General features: G+C 38.0%; 1 protein-coding gene across 5 annotated transcripts in view; it reads right to left on the reverse strand.

The window, feature by feature from the left end:
• LOC126252907 (probable phospholipid-transporting ATPase IA) overlaps window positions 1–20055 on the reverse strand; it is a 631593-nt gene that overhangs the window by 182226 nt on the left and 429312 nt on the right. For all 5 annotated transcript variants that reach the window (XR_007545867.1, XM_049953883.1, XM_049953884.1 and 2 more), the window contains exons 5-7: window positions 11505–11702; window positions 10190–10467; window positions 6899–7008 (exon numbers count right to left, since the gene is read on the reverse strand). Coding sequence is in view for 4 of the 5 variants with exons in the window: in XM_049953883.1 (XP_049809840.1) it covers window positions 6899–7008; window positions 10190–10467; window positions 11505–11702 (586 nt within the window). In the remaining variant the exon portion in view is untranslated. The remainder of the gene's footprint in view (window positions 1–6898; window positions 7009–10189; window positions 10468–11504; window positions 11703–20055) is intronic.

Genomic DNA, 20055 nt, shown 5'->3' on the forward strand with positions numbered 1-20055 from the left:
CTTCTGGCAGAAGAGTTGGAGGGTAAGGAAAAGAGATGAAGGAAAAGGACTGGTAAGGTTTAAGAACGGCAGCAGAGTTCAGAAAAGGCACCCAGAACCCTGGATCAGGGTACACTTACCAGATGGAATGAGAATGAAAGACTGTTTGCTGGGTACTGTACTGTACGAGTTTTGAAAACCGGAGAGCTTAAAGGTGAAAGACAAGCAAAATGCAAGGGAGAGATTACTGCTAAAACATTGTGCATGAGTTAATAAGAGTGAAAAGCTAAATGCATTCTTTGTGATAGAGATTGGAGGTGGAATGGAAAAAACAGACAGATCAGAAAATGAAAGATATAGAAAACTAAAAGGGAGTGAAGAAAGGAACAGTTACTGTGAATAAATGCTGAGACCAAAGAAATTGATGTAAATTAAGGCCAGGCGGTCGGAGACATTCAAGTACATGCTGTAGAGCAAGTTCCCACTGCGGAGTTCTGAGAAACAGGTGTTTGGGAAAGAATTCAGATAGCACATATGGTGAAACAGGCACTGAGATCATGACTGTCATGTTGTAGAGCACATTCTGCAACAGGATATTGTATGTTGCCAGTATACACCCTCTCCCTATGTCCATCATCCTAACCGATAACTTGGTGGTAGTCATGCCTATATAAAAGGCTGAACAGTGTTTACATAACAGCTGGTACATGATATGACATGTCACAGGTGGCTCTCCCTTTGATAGCATATGTTTTACTAGTTACAGGGCTGGTATATGTGGTGATGGGAGGGTGCAAAGGGCAAATCTTGCAGCAGGAATGGTTACAGGGGTAGGAGCCATAGGGTAGGGAGATGGGTGCAGAAGGAGCGTAGGGTCTGATATGGTTACTGTGAAGACTGGTGGGAGAACGAAAAGCTATTCTAGGTGTGGTGAGTAAAATCTCTGACACAATGGATCTCTTTTCAGGGACATGATTTTAGGAAGTCGTTGCCTTGTTGAAGTAGCTGATTAATACATTATTTTTATCCTGATCTTGAAAAAATTGATCAGCTACTTTGACATTTCTATGACTTCCTACAATCTATTCTGGCCAAGATTTTGTCCATCACACCTAGAATAGCTATTCACTATCCTCCCAATCTCTACAATATCCTTGTCAGACCCTATGCTCCTTCTGCACCCTATGGCTTCTATCCTTGTGATTAGAGATTAGATTAGATTAGTAGATTAGTTATTTGTTCCATAGATCTGCGCTGAGGAGATCCTTGGGATGTGGAACATGTCAATATTTTTTTTTTTTTTTTTTTAAGCCGACATAACAATATTAATAGTATGAATATATACAATACATCATTTGTTTCTATTAAAAAATTCGTCAATGGAGTAGAAGGAGTTGGTCACTAGTAAGTCTTTCAGGCTCCTTTTAAACTGATCTTTATTTGTAGCTAAATTTTTTATATTTGCTGGCAAATTATTGAAGATGAGTGTTCCTGAGTAGTGGATCCCTTTTTTAACTGAAGTAAGTGCTTTTAAGCCCATGTGCAGATCATTTTTGTTCCTGGTATTGTATGTATGAACTGAGCTGTTTGTTGGAAAAAAGAGATATATTATTTAGGACAAATTTCATTAAGGAGTAAATATACTGAGAGGCAGTAGTTAGTACACCCAGTTCTTTGAAGAGGTTTCTACAGGACGTCCGTGAATTTACTCCACAAATAATATGTATTACACGCTTTTGGACTCTAAAAACTTTTGTTTGACTTGAAGAGTTACCCCAAAATATTATACCATATGACATTATGGAATGAAAGTAGGCAAAGTATGCAAGCTTTTTCATTTTTATGTCACCTATGTCAGCTAACACTCGAATTGCAAATACAGATTTGTTAAGGCGTTTCTGCAGTTCTGTGGTGTGCTCCTCCCAACTGAATTTATTATCAAGTTATAATCCCAGGAATTTAAGACTGTCAACCTCTTTGCTCTTCTTCATACTTTATGCATATGGTGAGTGGAAACCTCTTACAGGTTCTGAATTGCATATAGTGAGTCTTTTCGAAGTTTAATGTCAGTGAGTTGGGTTTAAACCATTTATTAATATCCATGAAAATATCATTAGCAGATCTTTCTAGAACTACACTCGACATAATATTTATTGCAATACTTGTGTCATCTGCAAACAAAATGAACTCTGCTTCTGGCAGTGTAACTGATGAGAGATCATTAATGTACACAAGAAAAAGCAATGGCCCTAAGATGGGTCCTTGTGGGACACCACATGTAATTTCTTCCCGTTCTGATGATGACTTAATTCACTAGTCCCTTGCACTAACACCCTTTGTTTCCTGTTAACAAGGTATGACTTGAACCATTTTGCAGCACTGCCCGTGACACCATAGAATTCTAATTTATTTAAAAGGATGTTGTGGTTCACACAATCAAATGCCTTTGACAAATCACAGAAATTACCTGCTGCTTGTAATTTGTTATTTACTGAATTAAGTACATTTTCACTGTAGGTGTAAAAAGCCTTCTTGATATCAGAACCCTTCAGAAATCCAAACTGTGTTCTTGATAATATGTTATTTGTGGTCAGATGGTTGAGAAGCTGCCTGTACATTACTTTTTCTAAAATTTTTGAGAATGCTGGCAAAAGTGAAATAGGTCTGTAGTTTGATGGTATCTCTTTATCCCCTTTCTTGAATAAAGGCTTAACATCTGCATATTTTAGCCAGTCAGGAAATGTCCCAGTTAAAATTGACTAGTTACACAAGTAACTTAGAATTGTACTAAACTCACAAGCACATGCCTTAATTAACTTTGTTGATATTTCATCGTAACCACTAGAATGCTTTGTTTTTAAAGATTTTATTATGGAAGTTATTTCTTTTGGTGAAGTGCGTGACATATTCATGTACCTGAAGCTATTTGTAAAGGCTAGTTTCAGATATTCAAGGGCATTATTTAGTGATCCTGACAATCCCATTCTATCAGTAATGGATATAAAGTACTTGTTAAATAGATTTGCCACACTATGCCCATCAGTTACTAACGTATCATCTACCCTTAATGCTATTTGCTCCTGTTCCTTTCTGGTTCTACCAGTCTCCTCTTTCACTATATCCCATACTGTTTTTATTTTGTTCTCTTACATTGCTATCTTCTTCTCGTAGAGCATCTGTTTAGATGTCTGAATTACTTTTTTTAATATTTTACAGTATTCCTTGTATTTAGCTAAATCATCAGCATTGGAGCTATTCTTGGTCGAAAGATACATTTTCCTTTTTGTCTTACAGGAAATCTTTATTCCTTGTGTAATCCATGGTTTTATTACAGACTTCCGTTTAATTTGAGTAACTTTTAGAGGAAAACAGTTTTCAAACATGGTACTGACATTGTTCATGAATGTGTTATATTTTTCATTCATGTCATGAGCACTATAAACATCTTTCCAGTTCATATCTTTGAGCAGTTTTCCAAAGCACTCAATTTTTGGTTGATTGACTACTCTCCTGTACTCAGATTTAGCAGTCTTGATAATCTGCTTAGAATTTACATCTAAAACAAGGAGCTGCATGTCATGATCTGATAGTCCATTTATTACAGGTTTTATGATTGATTTTGTTCCTTTGTTTTGTCTATAAAATGTTATCAATGGCTGCCCTTGAGGATTTAGTGATCCTAGTTGGAAAGTTTACAGTGTGAGTTAGATTGAAAGACAACATTACTAACTGCTGTAAATGTTTACTGGAAGATTGCATTAGAAAATCTGTATTAAAAGTCATCAGCAATCAAACTTTCTTTGTTTTTCCCTCTTAAAAAACCCAAAAGAGCTTCTAGATGATTTATGAATAGATTATAATTTCCTGCAGGTGCTCGGTAAATAGTTACTATTATATTGGATCTGTTATGGAACTCAAATTCTGTTGCACATGCTTCTAGATGCTGCTCTAAACAGAATTTATTAATGTCAATGTTCTTGAATTTATGGCAGTTTTTAATAAATCCATATCTACTCTGCAGAAGTAGGAAGCTAGCTTAAATCCTGAAATGTCTAACATATCTATACCAGTGATCACTTGATGTTCAGAGAGGCAGATTATGTCAATTTGGTTAGATGAGTTCACTTCATTAATACAAATGAGTAGCTCATCAACTTTATTTCTGAGTCCCGGAATGTTCTGATATAATAAAGGTACCTGATACTGTATGCTAATGGTATTATAACTGCTTTGGCGAAGATGAACTGGCAGTTCTGACTACTTTCTGTTAAACATTGTTTAAATGGAGGCTGTATGCTAAAATCTGACTCCTGTTTATCTGTTTTCTCAAACAGAGTGTATCTGCCAATCTCTCTTAAAACTCGTTTTCTTTCCCCCTTCCCTGTCCTAAAAAAGGCATCCCTCTGACACCTGTGACCACTGGTATTTTACCACTTGTGACAGTGTCCCCCCTTAAGTTTTCTGCAATCAACCCAGACAGTTTTCCCTTCCCTTTCCTATTGAGGTGCAGGCCATGCCTAGTGTAGTCCCACCTATCGATAGCATACACAGGAATCAAACCAATATGGGACCCTATGTCCTACGCAGCCACTCCCACTCCAAGTTCACCCTCCCGACGGAAGAGTTGAAATGAGGCCGATCATGGCGTCTCAACATAGACACAAATCCCACACTCGTATGCGTCATTGCTTATGCTATCTTCACGAGGTCACTCTATGGAATATTCAGAGTCTTTGTCAACGCTATTTCCCGGACCACCTACTATAACCACAGCATCCTACTTTGTGAAATCCTTGCATAAAGAACCTACATCCTCTGTTACCTGACCCAGATCTGCACTAGGCTTGAAAAAGTTTGTGACCTGGTAATCTGGACCTAGATTTTCCTGCAGTAGTTGGCCAACACCTCTACCATGGGAGCTACCTAACAACAGAACTTTCTTTCTCTTTACAAATTTCCCTACCTTTTCCAAGTCCTTGAGAGCTTCTTGTGCCCTTTCTATAGCTTCAGCTACACAAGGCTCATCCGATTCTGACTGAGGCAACAGGTCAAATATATTTTCAAGATTTATGACAAAGCTGTCTGATGCTCTCCTTTGCTGCTCCCCCTATTATCTGTTGCCACTTCACACCTCTGTTCACCCTTCTCCCTCTTTAACCTGTCCAGATCCTCCCTTGCTTTGTCTAAGTCAGCTTGAAGAGCTGCAATTTTCCCTTCCTGTTCCAGTATTTTCCTATCTCTAATGCAGATCGTACAATACCAGTTTCCCCATTTCCCACACCACTACATTCGCCCCAATGAAAGAAACCACAGCACCCATCACACCACACCCTGGAACTAACAATCCTACAGCATGTCACACACTTCTCACTCATGGTAAAAACGAAATCGTATAAACTGATTTAAGTACAGACTAAAACGTAAACAGAGGATCCTAGAAACTATTCAGGCAGATATAAATAAATTGAAAGAGTACTGAATAAAAAGCTGATGATTACATATAAGTTTAAGTCACTGTTTACTTACGATAAGCGCGCATGAAATTAAGCCTAAAAGCCATGCTATAGGCGCGAGAAGGAAAATAAACTTCTTGCCCTGTTTAATCTTCTTTAACACTTCCACTAATGTAACAACACTTATATTATATTTATACCAACTGGGCACGTATACGTATAAGTTTAACTTACTGCTTGCTTACGACTTGCACGCGTGAAATTAGGCCTAGGATTCGTGCTACAGGCACGAGAAGAAAAATACGCTTCTTACCCCATTTGTGATCATCCCTATTGCAAAATTTGCCCTATGAACCCTCCTACCACCACCTATACAAGACCTGTAACTGGCGAAACATACACTATCAAAAGGAGAGCCACCTGTGATATGACACGCCACAAATCAGCTGTTATGTAAACATTGTTCGGTCTCTTACATCGGCATGACTACCACTAAGTTATCAGTTAGGATAAATGTGCATAGGGAGAGAGTGTATACCGGCAACAAACAATAACCCGTTGCACAGCATGCTCTACAACATGACAGTCATGACCTCAGAGCCTATTTCACTACATGTGCCATCTGGATTCTTCTCCTGGACACCAGTTTCTCAAAACTCCACAGATGGGAACTGGTGCTTCAGCACATCCTCAGTTCTCACCAACCAACTGGCCTTAATTTATGTTAATTTCTTCTGTCTCTGCAGTTCTTCAAAGTAACTATTCCTTTCTTCACTCCCTTTTAGTTTTCTACATCTTTCATTTTCTAAACTTGTCTATTATTTTTTGTTGGCACCCTCTCACCTCTATCACATACAACGCATTTAGATTTTTGCTCTTATTAAGTCATGCATAATGTTTTAGCAGTAATCTCTGTCTTGCGTATTATCTATCTTCCACTTTTAAGCTCTCAGGTTTCCAAATCTCGTTCAGTGCAGTCCATAAGAATCATCTTTCCTTCTCATCCAGTCTGGTAAGTCTCCCCATATCCTAAGTTCTGGGTGACTTTTTTGAACTCTACCCCTTTCCATAAGCCTCACCAGTCCTTTTCCTTCACCCCTCTCCCTTACCCTTTAAACCTTCCGTCAGAAGGAGGTGCCACTGGCCCCAAAAGCTTGCAAACTGTAATACCTTTTATGTTTTGTTCTCCTACCACTGCTTGGGGAGTAGACTTTTTATCTATCCAATTACATTATATTTTCAAAAAAATTTATTTTTGCTGTTACAAGATCCTACGTTATTCGAAATATTACAAAATCAATGAGAAATTTAGACCTTCAGTGAATTATTAGAGCAAAACAGTTACCAATTTCTGAAGGCTGCTATACAGAAAATATGAAGTGTCACCTCCCTTTTGATGAAAAAGTGAACTCACGTAAATTACAAAAATGACACTGTATTTACACCATGCACATTAAAGTACTGACCTGTACAAAACGAACAACCTCAAGAGAAACTTGTAAGGATATTGGTATCAGGTTGTTGTACAATATTATGAATGTCAGAAGATTATACCCGAAGTTGAGATTAATCATTTCTGAAAATGAAAACATATTGTGTTACAAAGTAAGAAAACAAAATGATAAATACAATACAAACTTTGTTTAATGTCACGAGCATTCTCTAGTACAACTTAATATTAAACGTCACAATAACCCAACTAAATAAATTTGTTGCTTACTTATTTCAAAATATAGGAACATCTACAAGAAACTAAAACCAAAAGGAATACCAATAAAGTGAGATGATAAGGATGACAGAACAAAAACCATAATGCAAGAAGATGGATATGCACTTCTAACAGTGTGAGGCTAAGGGCACATAAATGGAAGGAGGGAAAAACAGCAACAGTAATAATTTACTCAATATTAACTCTGGTGAACAGCACATGTACAGCTCGTATCTAATCCTGGCAAGCAGTAAAGTCCTGAAGCATCACACACAGAGCTTCAATTCACAGACATCATATTCTGCACAGATTATGCCTATCAAATACTCTTAAAACATCTTTTTAACAGACGAGTCAGTGTATAGTAGTTAGTAGCATCAAGGATTCAGAATGTTCAAATGTGAACTGTTGAGAGCAGTTAAAAATAAATGCTACACTACAAAATTATTTCATTAATCACATGATAATGAATCAGATATTTTATAACCATTGTAATGTGCCACTTTGGTCTGTTCATACAGAATGCTAGAAAAATGTTTACATAGCTTAATATTTGACATTTTACATTCTGACTAATGACTGTAATTTTCATGAAGGTAAAAGTGTGAAAATATTAAAGCATATCTGTTATTCTTATTTAGTTCTACATCTGAAGTAATTGCCCTTAGTTGTACTGTTGTGGTCATGAACATATCTGCACTTGCCTATCCCCTTTTGATTTTACAAAAAATGTTATTTATACAAATAAAAGGAATGTACTGTTAGATATTGATATATTACAAATGATTCATGACAGACTGTGTACTAATCCATGCATCAAGGTGTGGACGCTGAATACTTGATGGAGAAACTCGGTAACTGCCATTGTTAATCTGCATTCTTCCTTGAAGCCATATCATGTTACTAGCAGCAATTTGTTTAGCAAACAACTTTGCCTTTGAGTGCCTACACACACTATTCATCAAGGTTGCTTCTTGTCCTACTTTAGAGTAAAATTTACAACACAATAAAAAGCTGATTACCTTTTCGAGTATCAAATGTATTAGAAACTCACTATCTCAGAATAGAGGCAGACACTGATGTTTGGGACAATAACAGCATCTAGAAAGAACGGCACGAATGAATCCAAATTCAGAGGATATGTAGAACAGTCTACCAGTAATGTCGGATTACCCCTTTCATGGATAAAATTCATTTTTTACAGATTTTTTAAAATATTAAGGTGATAACATTTTCTTTTCAGTCCCATTATTATATTTTCACCACCAAAATATTTTTTAAGTTCTCCATTTTTTCACAACAGGAAGTGGGGCACATATGTCCCATGAACCAACACGAGATACCTTTTCTGCTGACTGATTTTGTAATTTTATTTTTTTTAGCCATAAACTGGATTTTGTGGAGAATAAAGTAACTACAAATTATACATGCATGTAATCTTTTTATTTGTGTAGAGCCAGTGTAAAAAATATTCATTACATTTCAGTTTTCATGATACATGACCAATACTTACAAAACTTTACATTCCATGAAACTTTGAAAAACATGGTGTGGCACAAAGTGGTACACCACAAGCAGTGCAAACAACTTTTGTTCTCAGAATGAGATTTTCACTCTGCAGCGGAGTCTGCGCTGATATGAAACTTCCTGGCAGATTAAAACTGTGTGCCAGACCGAGACTCGAACTCGGGACCGTTGCCTTTTGCGGGCAAGTGCTCTACCAACTAAGCTACCCAAGCACGACTCGCGCCCCATCCCCACAGCGTTACTTCTGCCAGTATCTCGTCTCCTACCTTCCAAACTTTACAGAAGCTCTTCTGCGAACCTTGCAGAACTAGCACTCCTGCCTTTGCAGTGCAGTCCCGATTTTCTCAGGTTCAGTACAGTCGTCCCTAGATGGCAGCACTGTGCAGAGCTGGGTAACATATAGCCCGACACTCGAACTGGCACTCAAAGTTAGTGGGACATATATGACCCATCAACCACGAAAGGGTTAAGACTGCTGGGAGATGTGGTATACGAGACTGTAAAGGCCACTGTTATATCTAGCTCAATAACTGAAGAGACATACAAAAAGGAGAACCTTAAAAGCAAGTTCTAATGCACCTCACACATTATAGACCTGATGCTGGACACTGTAACCAAGCACACAATTCTACTGGAACTAATCAGCTGTGGAAAAGCACCTGGCATGAAATCTTCCATTTACACACATTACTGTCTTCTCCTAGTGTGACCACATCGTACTTAGTCTCCACCAGTGAAACTGAATAGAAACGGTAGCTCGAAATTTTCTGGGGTTAACACTTGTGTGTAACGATCCAGCTCTGCAGCATCTGTGCTTGTACCTTCTCAATATCCTAATTACCCTAATAATTATGTTTTAAGGCATTAGAGAAAGTCCTCCTTCAGATATAACACACACACACACACACACACACACACACACACACACACACACACAAGAAAGTGATGAGACTTACCAAACAAAAGCGCTGGCAGGTCGATAGACACACAAACAAACACAAACATGCACACAAAATTCTAGCTTTCGCAACAAACGGTTGCTTCGTCAGGAAAGAGGGAAGGAGAGGGAAAGATGAAAGGAAGTGGGTTTTAAGGGAGAGGGTAAGGAGTCATTCCAATCCCGGGAGCGGAAAGACTTACCTTAGGGGGAAAAAAGGACGGGTATACACTCGCACACACACACACACACACATATCCATCCGCATATACACAGACACAAGCAGACATTTGTAAAAGTATCATTTTTTCCACGTGGAATGTTTCCCTCTGTTATATATATATATATATATATATATATATATATATATATATATATATATATATATATATACAAAACTTGTAATCCATGAACAAAAGCCGAAATTTGTTCAATAGCTTATAATATTTAACAGTATTCTTTACAATGTGCTTGTCTGCCACTCAATACAGTGAGTAAAGTCTATCCATTTCATGCTGTTGTTTTTCTAATTTAATTTAATTATATGTTAAAAAGAACATATTGTAAGTTGATGTTAAATATTACCATCAATACCAATATACCAGTCTGTTCTTGCATGTTCCTTAGTCCATATTTCATTAAATATAGCAGATAGCAGACACAGAACAATAAGTATGAAGAACAACATCAGTATCTGTGTGTTTGTGAGCTTATCAACAGTAGAACGTTTCAGTGGAGCTGAGGTAGAATTCTTCATGAGTTTGGTCTCATGACCAGTATATACCACAAGGCCAAATATCCAGCTGGTATTGCGCAGCATTGCACCTCTAAGTAAAAGCTGGTCAGGTCCCAGTGGTAATGTCCTGCAAAATTATACTATCAGTATATCCACATTTTTCATACTGAGCTGTGATATAAATATATTTTTTTCTTAGCCAAGTGAACTTGCAAATCTCCCTATGAAAACTAAACACAGAAGGCATAAAAGGATTAGTGTGTGTGTGTGTGTGTGTGTGTGTGTGTGTGTGTGTGTGTGTGAGAGAGAGAGAGAGAGAGAGAGAGAGAGAGAGAGAGAGAATGTAATTATCAGATATATTGCTGTTAATATCTGTAAGGGAGTTTATTGAAGCAGCAGATGTTAAGAAAAGTGTAACACACAAAATATAACAATTCTTGTCTTCCAAACAATGGAAAATCCAGGATGGAATGCAACAATACGAGAGAAGGAAAGTTGCTATTCACCATATAGCAGAGATGCTGAGCCATGATAGGCACAATAAAAAGATTCACACAATCATAGCTTTCGGCCATTAAGTCCTTTGTCAGCCTCCTCCTTACTCCCACCCAGTCATCAATCCCATCATGCACTTGTGCTGCTGCTCGCAGTGTAGTTTCAGCTCTCTGAGACTGTAGATGTGTGTGCAAGTTGCGCTTGTGTGTGTGTGTGTGTGTGTGTGTGTGTGTGTGTGTGTGTGTGTGTCTATTGCTTACAAAGGCCTTAATGGCCAAAAGCTATAATTGTGTGAATCTTTTTATTGTGCCTATCGCAGCTCTGCATCTCTGCTATATGCTGAGTAGCAACTTTCCTTCTCTCGAATTATTGTCTTTCAGGTACACATAAAGTGACAGAATTAGCTGTAAAAACTACATGCAACTGAAATAATAATGTAATACAACTTTAACCACTAGGTGCAGCTATCAGACAATAATAATGCTACTAAAATTTTGTGATTAATAAATGAGCTGTAACATAACTGAGAATGGCTCCTTCAAATATCTTACGAAACAAAATAACTATTGCATTAAATATTGATAGGTAATTTCTGTCAATATTCTAGGTCCTTCTAATATTATTTCATACAGCACTGTTACATAGATAGGAAAAGGAAACACCACATACTGTTTGTTTGTTTCTTTCAAGATTCCTGTGAACTCGTATAAATGACGATTTGGGAGCTCACATTCCAGTGTTCCAGTGAATTGTGTCAAATCTTTTGTTTCCAAAAGGTGCGCTGTGTCAGGCAGTGCCTGTCTGATTTTCAAGTTAGTTTCTCCATCCAGGTTTGAAGTTTCAATGTAGCAAATTGCTTGTGGTTCACTGTAATTAAAGTGACACAAATTTGAGTAATTTCCTTTCTGCCATTGACCATATACTGTGAAATAAGCATCTTCATTAAAGAAAACTATGCCTTTTTTTCAAAAGGATTCTTACAAGAAAAAGACTACTTTTATACACACATTCTTAAAAACTAATGCCAATAGCACATGGTTGCTTCGTTCCATAAGTGACACTGGTGATTCATAAAAGTGATACACCAAATTTTGTTTGATCATAAGTTCTACGCACTGAAATATTTGTTTATTGCCACTGTTGCCAATAATTCAGCAGTTTTTGTGCTGTAGCTCTACATCTACATCTATACTGTAGAAATCACTGTGAAGTGCATGGCATAGTGTTCGCCACATGTACCAGTTACTAGGGATTTTTCCTGTTTCATTCACATATGGAGTGTGAGGAGAATTATTGTTTAAATGCCTCCGTGCATGCTGCAATGAAATTAATCATGTTGTCCCAATCTCTATGGATGCATAGAGGGTTGCAGCATATTTTTCTAGGATCATCATTTAAAGCTCGTTCCTGAAATTTTGTAAGTAGCTTTCTCAGGATAGTTCACACCTATCTTCAAGAGTCAGTCAATTCAGTTTCTTTGAAATCTCTGTGACTCACTCCCATGGATCAAACAAACCAGTGACCATTTGTGCTGCCTTTCTCTGTGTACATTCAATGTCCCTTTTAGTCCTATCTGGTATGGGTCCCACACACTTGAGTAAAATTTTAGGACAGGTCACACAAGTGGTTGGTAAGCAATCTCCTTTGTAGACTGATTGCATGTTTCCAGTATTCTGCCAATAAACCAGAGTCTACCACTGCTTTGCCCATGACTCAGCCTAAGTGATCATTTTGATCATTTTCTCCCCCTGTCGGAGGTTCGAGTCCTGCCTTGGGGATGGGTGTGCGTGTTGTCCTTAGTGTAAGTTAGTTTATGTTAGATTAAGTAGTGTGTAAGACTAGGGACCAATGACCTTAGCAGTTTGCTCCCATAGGAACTTACCACAAGCTTCCAAAATGTGATCATTCCATTTCATACCCCTAAAAAGAGCTACACCTAGGTATTTGTATCGGGTGACTGTTTCCAACTTTGACTCACTGATACTTTAGTCACAGGATACTATGTTTTTTTGTTTTGTGATGTGCACAATTTACATTCCTTAACAACTAAAACAAGTTTACATTCTTTGCATCATTTTGGAAACTTATCGAGATCTGAGAATAATTGTACAGTTTCTTCCAGACAGTACTTAATGCTAGATAATTGCATCATCTGCAAAAAGTCTGAGGTTACTACCAATATTATCTAAGGTCATTAACATATAATACGAACAGCAAGGGTCCCAATACATTTCTCTGTTGCACACCAGAAATTACTTCTACATCTGACATTGACTCCCCAACCAAGATAATAAAAAACTGTACATCTTGTAACAAAAAACACATTTTTCACACCATTCCACAGTCAATATTAATAGATTATTTTGTCTTTTGTCTTTTAACTGACAGATCGCAATTTTCAAATAACTGAATATTATAATAGATAAATATAATTAAATTGATGTTCACAAAATTTCTGATTGGAAAAAGAGTGATATAAAGAAAAAATGAGACATGGAAAAAGTTCATAAGTTGATTAAAATTGTGTGGCAAAAGGATGGAAATAAAAATTACATTTAAACCAATTAACTGAATAAAAATAATGATCAAAGTCATTTCGGTAAAGATCTAAAAATAAAAATTTCTACTGCACCTGGTGAGATTCAAATCCACAACATCTTGCATGTGAAGCTATTATCCTCTATTTTCTTGAAGATATTTACTTAGCATTTGACAATTTCATGTAATAACAGAAAACAACACTTTCACATTTCAGTCTTTTTTTTCCTTCCCTTTATAACTGGAATCTTGCAAAAATTCACATATGTAAACCTGTATTTAGGATGATGAGTTACTTTCTCATATTCATCCCATGAGTTTGCCAAGTACTGTAAGCTGTGATCCAAAAATTATATGAATTGTGTGTGGCATGATCCACATTTTTGCATGTCACTTTGCTCTGGGAAACGGTTTTCATTCAGGTATCATTGCGTTACAAACCTGTGCATTGCATATCTCCGTTCTATTGATCAGTCAAATCATGTCCCTTGCTGTGGGCCATATCTTGACAAATTTTGGGCACTCAAACTGATGTTCGATTGTGTCCCCCAAATTACAATTTTCACATGCAGCTGATGGTTTTAATCGTATGGAGTAAAGCATGGAGTCGGTCACTACTGCCCGGGTTATCATTACACCATGCGAGCAAACTTGGTAGCTCTTGCAATACACCGATTCCCAGCAGCTGCCCATTGTTTGACATTAGTCAGGGCAGTTTCCGATACTTACAAACGTCAGCCCTGTATTTGAGAACAACATTCACAGAGGGGCTGTACTGTGGCTGGTGCAACATTTTACAGGGCAGTGAACAAATAACTTTAAACTAAACCTATTAATTATCTCTTAATCAGCTGAGCTAAAAATATTACTAATTCACTTTAGGAACTGAAGCAGTTAGTGCACAAAACAAGATTTCTATTAAGGCAACAGAAATACTTGTGGTAAAACGTAATGGTTTCCTAAAACTTTTTGAGGTTGTAGTCACTCTCAAACTCGATAATAGAATTAATTTACAATAACTGTACATAATATACATTCCCCTTTAAAGTGAAAACTAGCTGTAAAACAATATATTGTTGTTGTGGTCTTCAGTCCAGAGACTGGTCTGATGCAGCTCTCCATGCTACTCCATCCTGTGCAATCTTCTTCATCTCCGTGTAACTACTGCAACCTACATCCTTCTGAATCTGCTTAGTGTATTCATCTCTTGGTCTCCCTCTATGATTTTTACCCTCCACGCTGCCCTCCAATACTAAATTGGTGATCCCTTGATGCCTCAGAACATGTCCTGCCAATCGATCCGTTCTTCTAGTCAAGTTGTGCCACAAATTTATCTTCTCCCCAATTCTGTTCAATGCCTCCTCATTAGTTATGTGATCTACCCATCTAATCTTCAGCATTCTTCTGTAGCACCACATTTTGAAAGCTTCTATTCTCTTCTTGTCTAAACTATTTATCGTCCATGTTTCACTCCATACATGGCTACAATCCATACCAATATTTTCAGAAATGACTTCTGGACACTTAAATCTATACTCGACGTTAACAAATTTCTCTTCTTCGGAAACACTTTCCTTGCTAATACCAGTCTACATTTCATATCCTCTCTCCTCTTCGACCATCACCAGTTATTTTGCTCCCCAAATAGCAAAACTCATTTACAACTTTAAGTGTCTCATTTACTAATCTAATTCCCTCGGCATCACCCGATTTAATTCAACTACATTCCCTGATCCTCATTTTGCTTTTGTTGATGTTCATCTTATATACTCCTCTCAAGACACTGTCCACTCCGTTCAACTGCTCTTCCTGGTCCTTTGCTGTCTCCGACAGAATTACAATGTCATCGGTTAACCTCAAAGTTTTTTTTTCTTCTCCATGGAATTTATTTCCTACTCCGAACTTTTCTTTTGTTTCCTTTACTGCTTGCTCAATATACAGATTGAATAACATCGGGGATAGGCTACAACCCAGTCTCACTCCCTTCCCAACCACTGCTTCCCTTTCATGTCCCTCGACTCTTATAACTGCCATCTGGTTTCTATACAAATTGTAAATAGCCTTTTGCACCCTGTATTTTACACCTGCCACCTTCAGAATTTGAAAGAGAGTATTCCAGTCAACATTGTCAAAAGCTTTCTTTAAGTCTACAAATGCTATAAATGTAGGTTTTCCTTTCCTTAGTCTATCTTCTAAGATAAGTCGTAGGGTCAGTATTGCCTCACGTGTCACAACATTTCTACGGAATCCAAACTGATCTTCCCCGAGGTCGGCTTCTACCAGTTTTCCAATAGTCTATAAAGAATTTGCGTTAGTATTTTGCAGCTGTGACTTATTAAACTGATAGTTTAGTATTTTTCACATCTGTCAATACCTGCTTTCTTTGGGGTTGGAATTATTATATTCTTCTTGAAGTCTGAGGGTATTTTGCCTGTCTCATACATCTTGCTCTCCAGATGGTAGAGTTTTGTCAGGGCTGGCTCTCCCAAGGCTATCAGTAGTTCTAATGGAATGTTGTCACTCCCAGGGCCTTGTTTCGACTTAGGTCTTTCAGTGCTCTGTCACTCTTCAAGGAATATCATACCTCCCATTTCATCTTCATCTACGTCTTCTTCCTTTCCCATAATATTGCTCTCAAGTACATTGCCCTTGTATAAACCATCTATATACTCCTTCCACATTTCTGCTTTCCCTTCTTTGCTTAGAACTTGGATTCCATCTGAGCTCTTGATATTAATACAAGTGGTTCTCTTTTCTCCAAAAGTCTCTTTAATTTTCCTGTAGGCAGTATCTATCTTACTCCTAGTGATATATGCCTCTACATCCTTACATTTGTCCTCTAGCCATCCCTGCATAGCCATTTTCCACTTGCTGCCAATCTCGTTTCTGAGGTGTTTGTATTCCTTTTTGCCTGCTTAATTTACTGCATTGTTAAATTTTCTCCTTTCAGCAATTAAATTCAATATCTCTTCTGTTACCCAAGGATTTCTACTAGCCCTCATCATTTCACCTACTTGATCCTCTGCTGCCTTCACTATATCATCTCTCAAAGCTACCCATTCTTCTTCTACTGTATTTCTTCCCCCACCCCCACCCTTCTTGTCAAGCATTCCCTAATGCTCTCCCTGAAACTCTCTACAACCCCTGGTTCTGTCAGTTGATCTAGGTCCCATCTCCTTAAATTCCCACTTTTTTGCAGCTTCTTCAGTTTTAATCTACAGTTCATAACCAATAGATTGTGGTCAGAGTCCACATCTGCCCCTGGAAATGTCTTACAATTTAAAACCTGGTTCCTAAATCTCTGTCTTACCATTATATAATCTATCTGAAACCTTCCAGTATCTCCAGGCCTCTTCCATGTATACAAACCTTTTTCATGATTCTTGAACCAAGTGTTAGCTATGATTAAGTTATGCTCTGTGCAAAATTCTACCAGGCGGCTTCCTCTTCCATTCCTTACCCCCATTCCATATTCATCTACTACTTTTCCTTCTCTTCCTTTTCCTACTATCGAACTCCAGTCACCCATGACTATTAAATTTTCATCTCCCTTCACTATCTGAATAATTTCTTTTATCTCATCATACATTTCATCAATCTCTTCGTCATCTGCGGAGCTAGGTGGCATATAAATTTGTACTACTGTGGTGGGGGTGGGCTTCATGTCTATCTCTGCTACAACAATGCGTTCACTATGCTGTTTGTAGTTAGCTTACCCATGCTCCTATTTTTTTATTCATTATTAAACCTACTCCTGCATTACCCCTATTTGATTTTGTATTTATAAACCTATATTCACCTGACCAGAAGTCTTCTTCCTCCTGCCACTGAACTTCACTAAGTACCACTATATCTAACATTAACCTATCCATTTCCCTTTTTAAATTTTCTAACCTACCTGCCCGATTAAGGGATATGACATTCCATGCTCCGATCCATAGAACGCCAGTTTTCTTTCTCCTGATAACATCCTCCTGAGTAGTCCTCGCCCGGAGATCCGAATGGGGGACTATTTTACATATGGAATATTTTACCCAAGAGGACGCCATCATCATTTAACCATACAGTAAAGCTGCATGCCCTCGGGAAAAATTATGGCTGTTGTTTCCCCTTGCTTTCAGCAGTTTGCAGTACCAGCATAGCAAGGCCGTTTTGGTTAGTGTTACAAGGCCAGACCAGTCAATCATCCAGACTGCTGCCTCTGCAAGTACTGAAAAGGCTGCTGCCCCTCTTCAGGAACCACAGGTCTGTCTGGCCTCTCAACATATACCTCTCTGTTGTGGTTGCACCTACGCTACAGCTATCTGTATTGCTGAGGCATGCAAGCCTCTCCACCAATTGCAACGTCCATGGTTCATGTGGGGGGGGGATATATGTGCTATAGTATATAGTAAGTAATTCACAAACACCAATTTACTATGAAATAGCTTAAGCGCATGACAATGGTAACTTATGCAAATTCTCAAAAATACTTATTTCTCATGTAATTAAACAACAAAATTAGGAATGATAGTATCTGTATGAGGTCTACTAGAAAGCAAAATTTCAGTTCAGGTCTACAGTTGACAAAAACAGTACGAGTTTATTGTAGGACTTGCAAATGTTCAAAATATAACAATATATTCTGGTACACATGAGTACCAACTCAATCAATGGAAGGTTATGCAGAATGGACATAAACAGCAAATATTAGAATCTAGAATTTTGAATTGGCAAACGTATCTGGCACACACAGTCTCACACAAAGGAAATTTTGAAAGTCAGCCTTTGTGTAAATAAACATGTGAATCACACAGACTTTTTTCTTAGTTGATTCTGTGACAATTTCTACACTGAAGTGTTGAAGAGGAACACTGCAGCATCAGTTTATCTCAGTGAAAATTGTGCAGTACCAACACAGACACCATGTCTTTTGCTTGGAGCAGCTCACACTGCAATATCTCTTGTTACTGTTGACATCAGTCTATCAGAGAATATAGACTGTACTACGTTTTCAAATTGTATTTGAGGGGAAACCCCTATGGAGCTCCTGGAAATGATTTACCTGGCACATTTTCATGGTATCAGCCATTTTTTCAAGCTAGTTTAGTCATTTCTGTGATACTGTAAAAGAAAGGATGGTCACACTAGTCATTTAGAGCCCATAGTAAATGAAAAAGCAAAGAATGAGTACAGTGGCAAAGAAAAAAATTAGAGAACACTGTCTAAAGTAGAATTTGTGAATTCTGTCTGAAAAGTATGGCCAGACACTTTGAAGCCTAAAGACATAATTTTGCACATCAACAACACAGGAATCTGACCCTACGATAGGTCACAGTATTCTGTTCATCAACTGGATTCCGAAGAAGTTCAGAGATATAATATAAAAGACAAAACAACATTGAATGATCCATAAATGTCACTGACCTGGGTCACAACATTTCTGAAAATGATGCCATGTTGTCTTACAGTGATGGAGGTGAACTGAAGCTAATGGCTCTGGAAGCAATTAATCTCTGTTCACATAAGTGAATCTTCAGACAGCTTTGAGAATTTACCAATTCATAGAATAATAATAATAAAGGCAAACCTGTGACCAGGACTAGTTGTCGTAGGTAATAACCTCTGGAGAACACAGCAAACTCATGCTGAAAAAGAACATCCTGCAAACAAAAATGGAGTAGGTCAAGAGCAGAAGAGTTAGAAAGCTATGCCTGTGACCAAAGCTGTGGCAATTACACGAAAGAGAAAGGAAACTGAGGGGACCGGTCAGATTCTGACATCTCTTGGAGAAGTGACAACAGCCTGCATGATTTTGATCCCTTTGAAGAATCCACACCACATCCCATTGTAATGACTGATCCAGCACATGCAGTTGAAGGATGATATACCTCGGCTAAATTTCAAAGATTAAAGAGGAATTCACACAGCTACAGATACCTCTGCACTAAACAAAAGTATTGGAAAATGACCTAGGAGTTCTGGCACTAGAGTATGCGGAAAAGGAAAAATAATTTTTAAATTAAATAAAAAAGACATTTCTCTTATTAACACGAGTGCTGAAATTGGGAAATTGACAGTTCCTCATATTGTTATTGGGGTGGGAAATATCAGACGAGGAATCTCCTATGTATTTCTCCATCTACATCTACATACATACTCCGCAATCCACCATACAGTGCATGGCGAAGGGTACATCCTACCACAACTAGCATCTTCTCTCCCTGTTCCACTCCGAAACAGAATGAGGGAAAAATGACTGTCTATATGCCTCTGTACGAGCCCTAATCTCTCTTATCTTATCTTTGTGGTCTTTCCGCGAAATGTAAGTTGGCGGCAGTAAAAATGTACTGCAGTCAGCCTCAAATGCTGGTTCTCTAAATTTCCTCAGTAGCGATTCACGAAAAGAACACCTCCTTTTTTCTAGAGACTCCCACCCAAGTTCCTGAAGCATTTCCGTAACACTCGCGTGATGATCAAACCTACCAGTAACAAATCTAGCAGCCCGCCTATGAATTGCTTCTATGTCCTCCCTCAATCCGACCTGATAGGGATCCCAAACGCTCGAGCAGTACTCAAGAATAGGTCATATTAGTGTTTTATAAGTGGTCTCCTTTACAGATGAACCACATCTTCCCAAAATTCTACCAATGAACCGAAGACGACCATCCGCCTTCCCCACAACTGCCATTACATGATTGTC

Source organism: Schistocerca nitens, chromosome 4 (genome assembly GCF_023898315.1).
Source record: "Schistocerca nitens isolate TAMUIC-IGC-003100 chromosome 4, iqSchNite1.1, whole genome shotgun sequence".
Taxonomy (NCBI): domain Eukaryota; kingdom Metazoa; phylum Arthropoda; class Insecta; order Orthoptera; family Acrididae; genus Schistocerca; species Schistocerca nitens.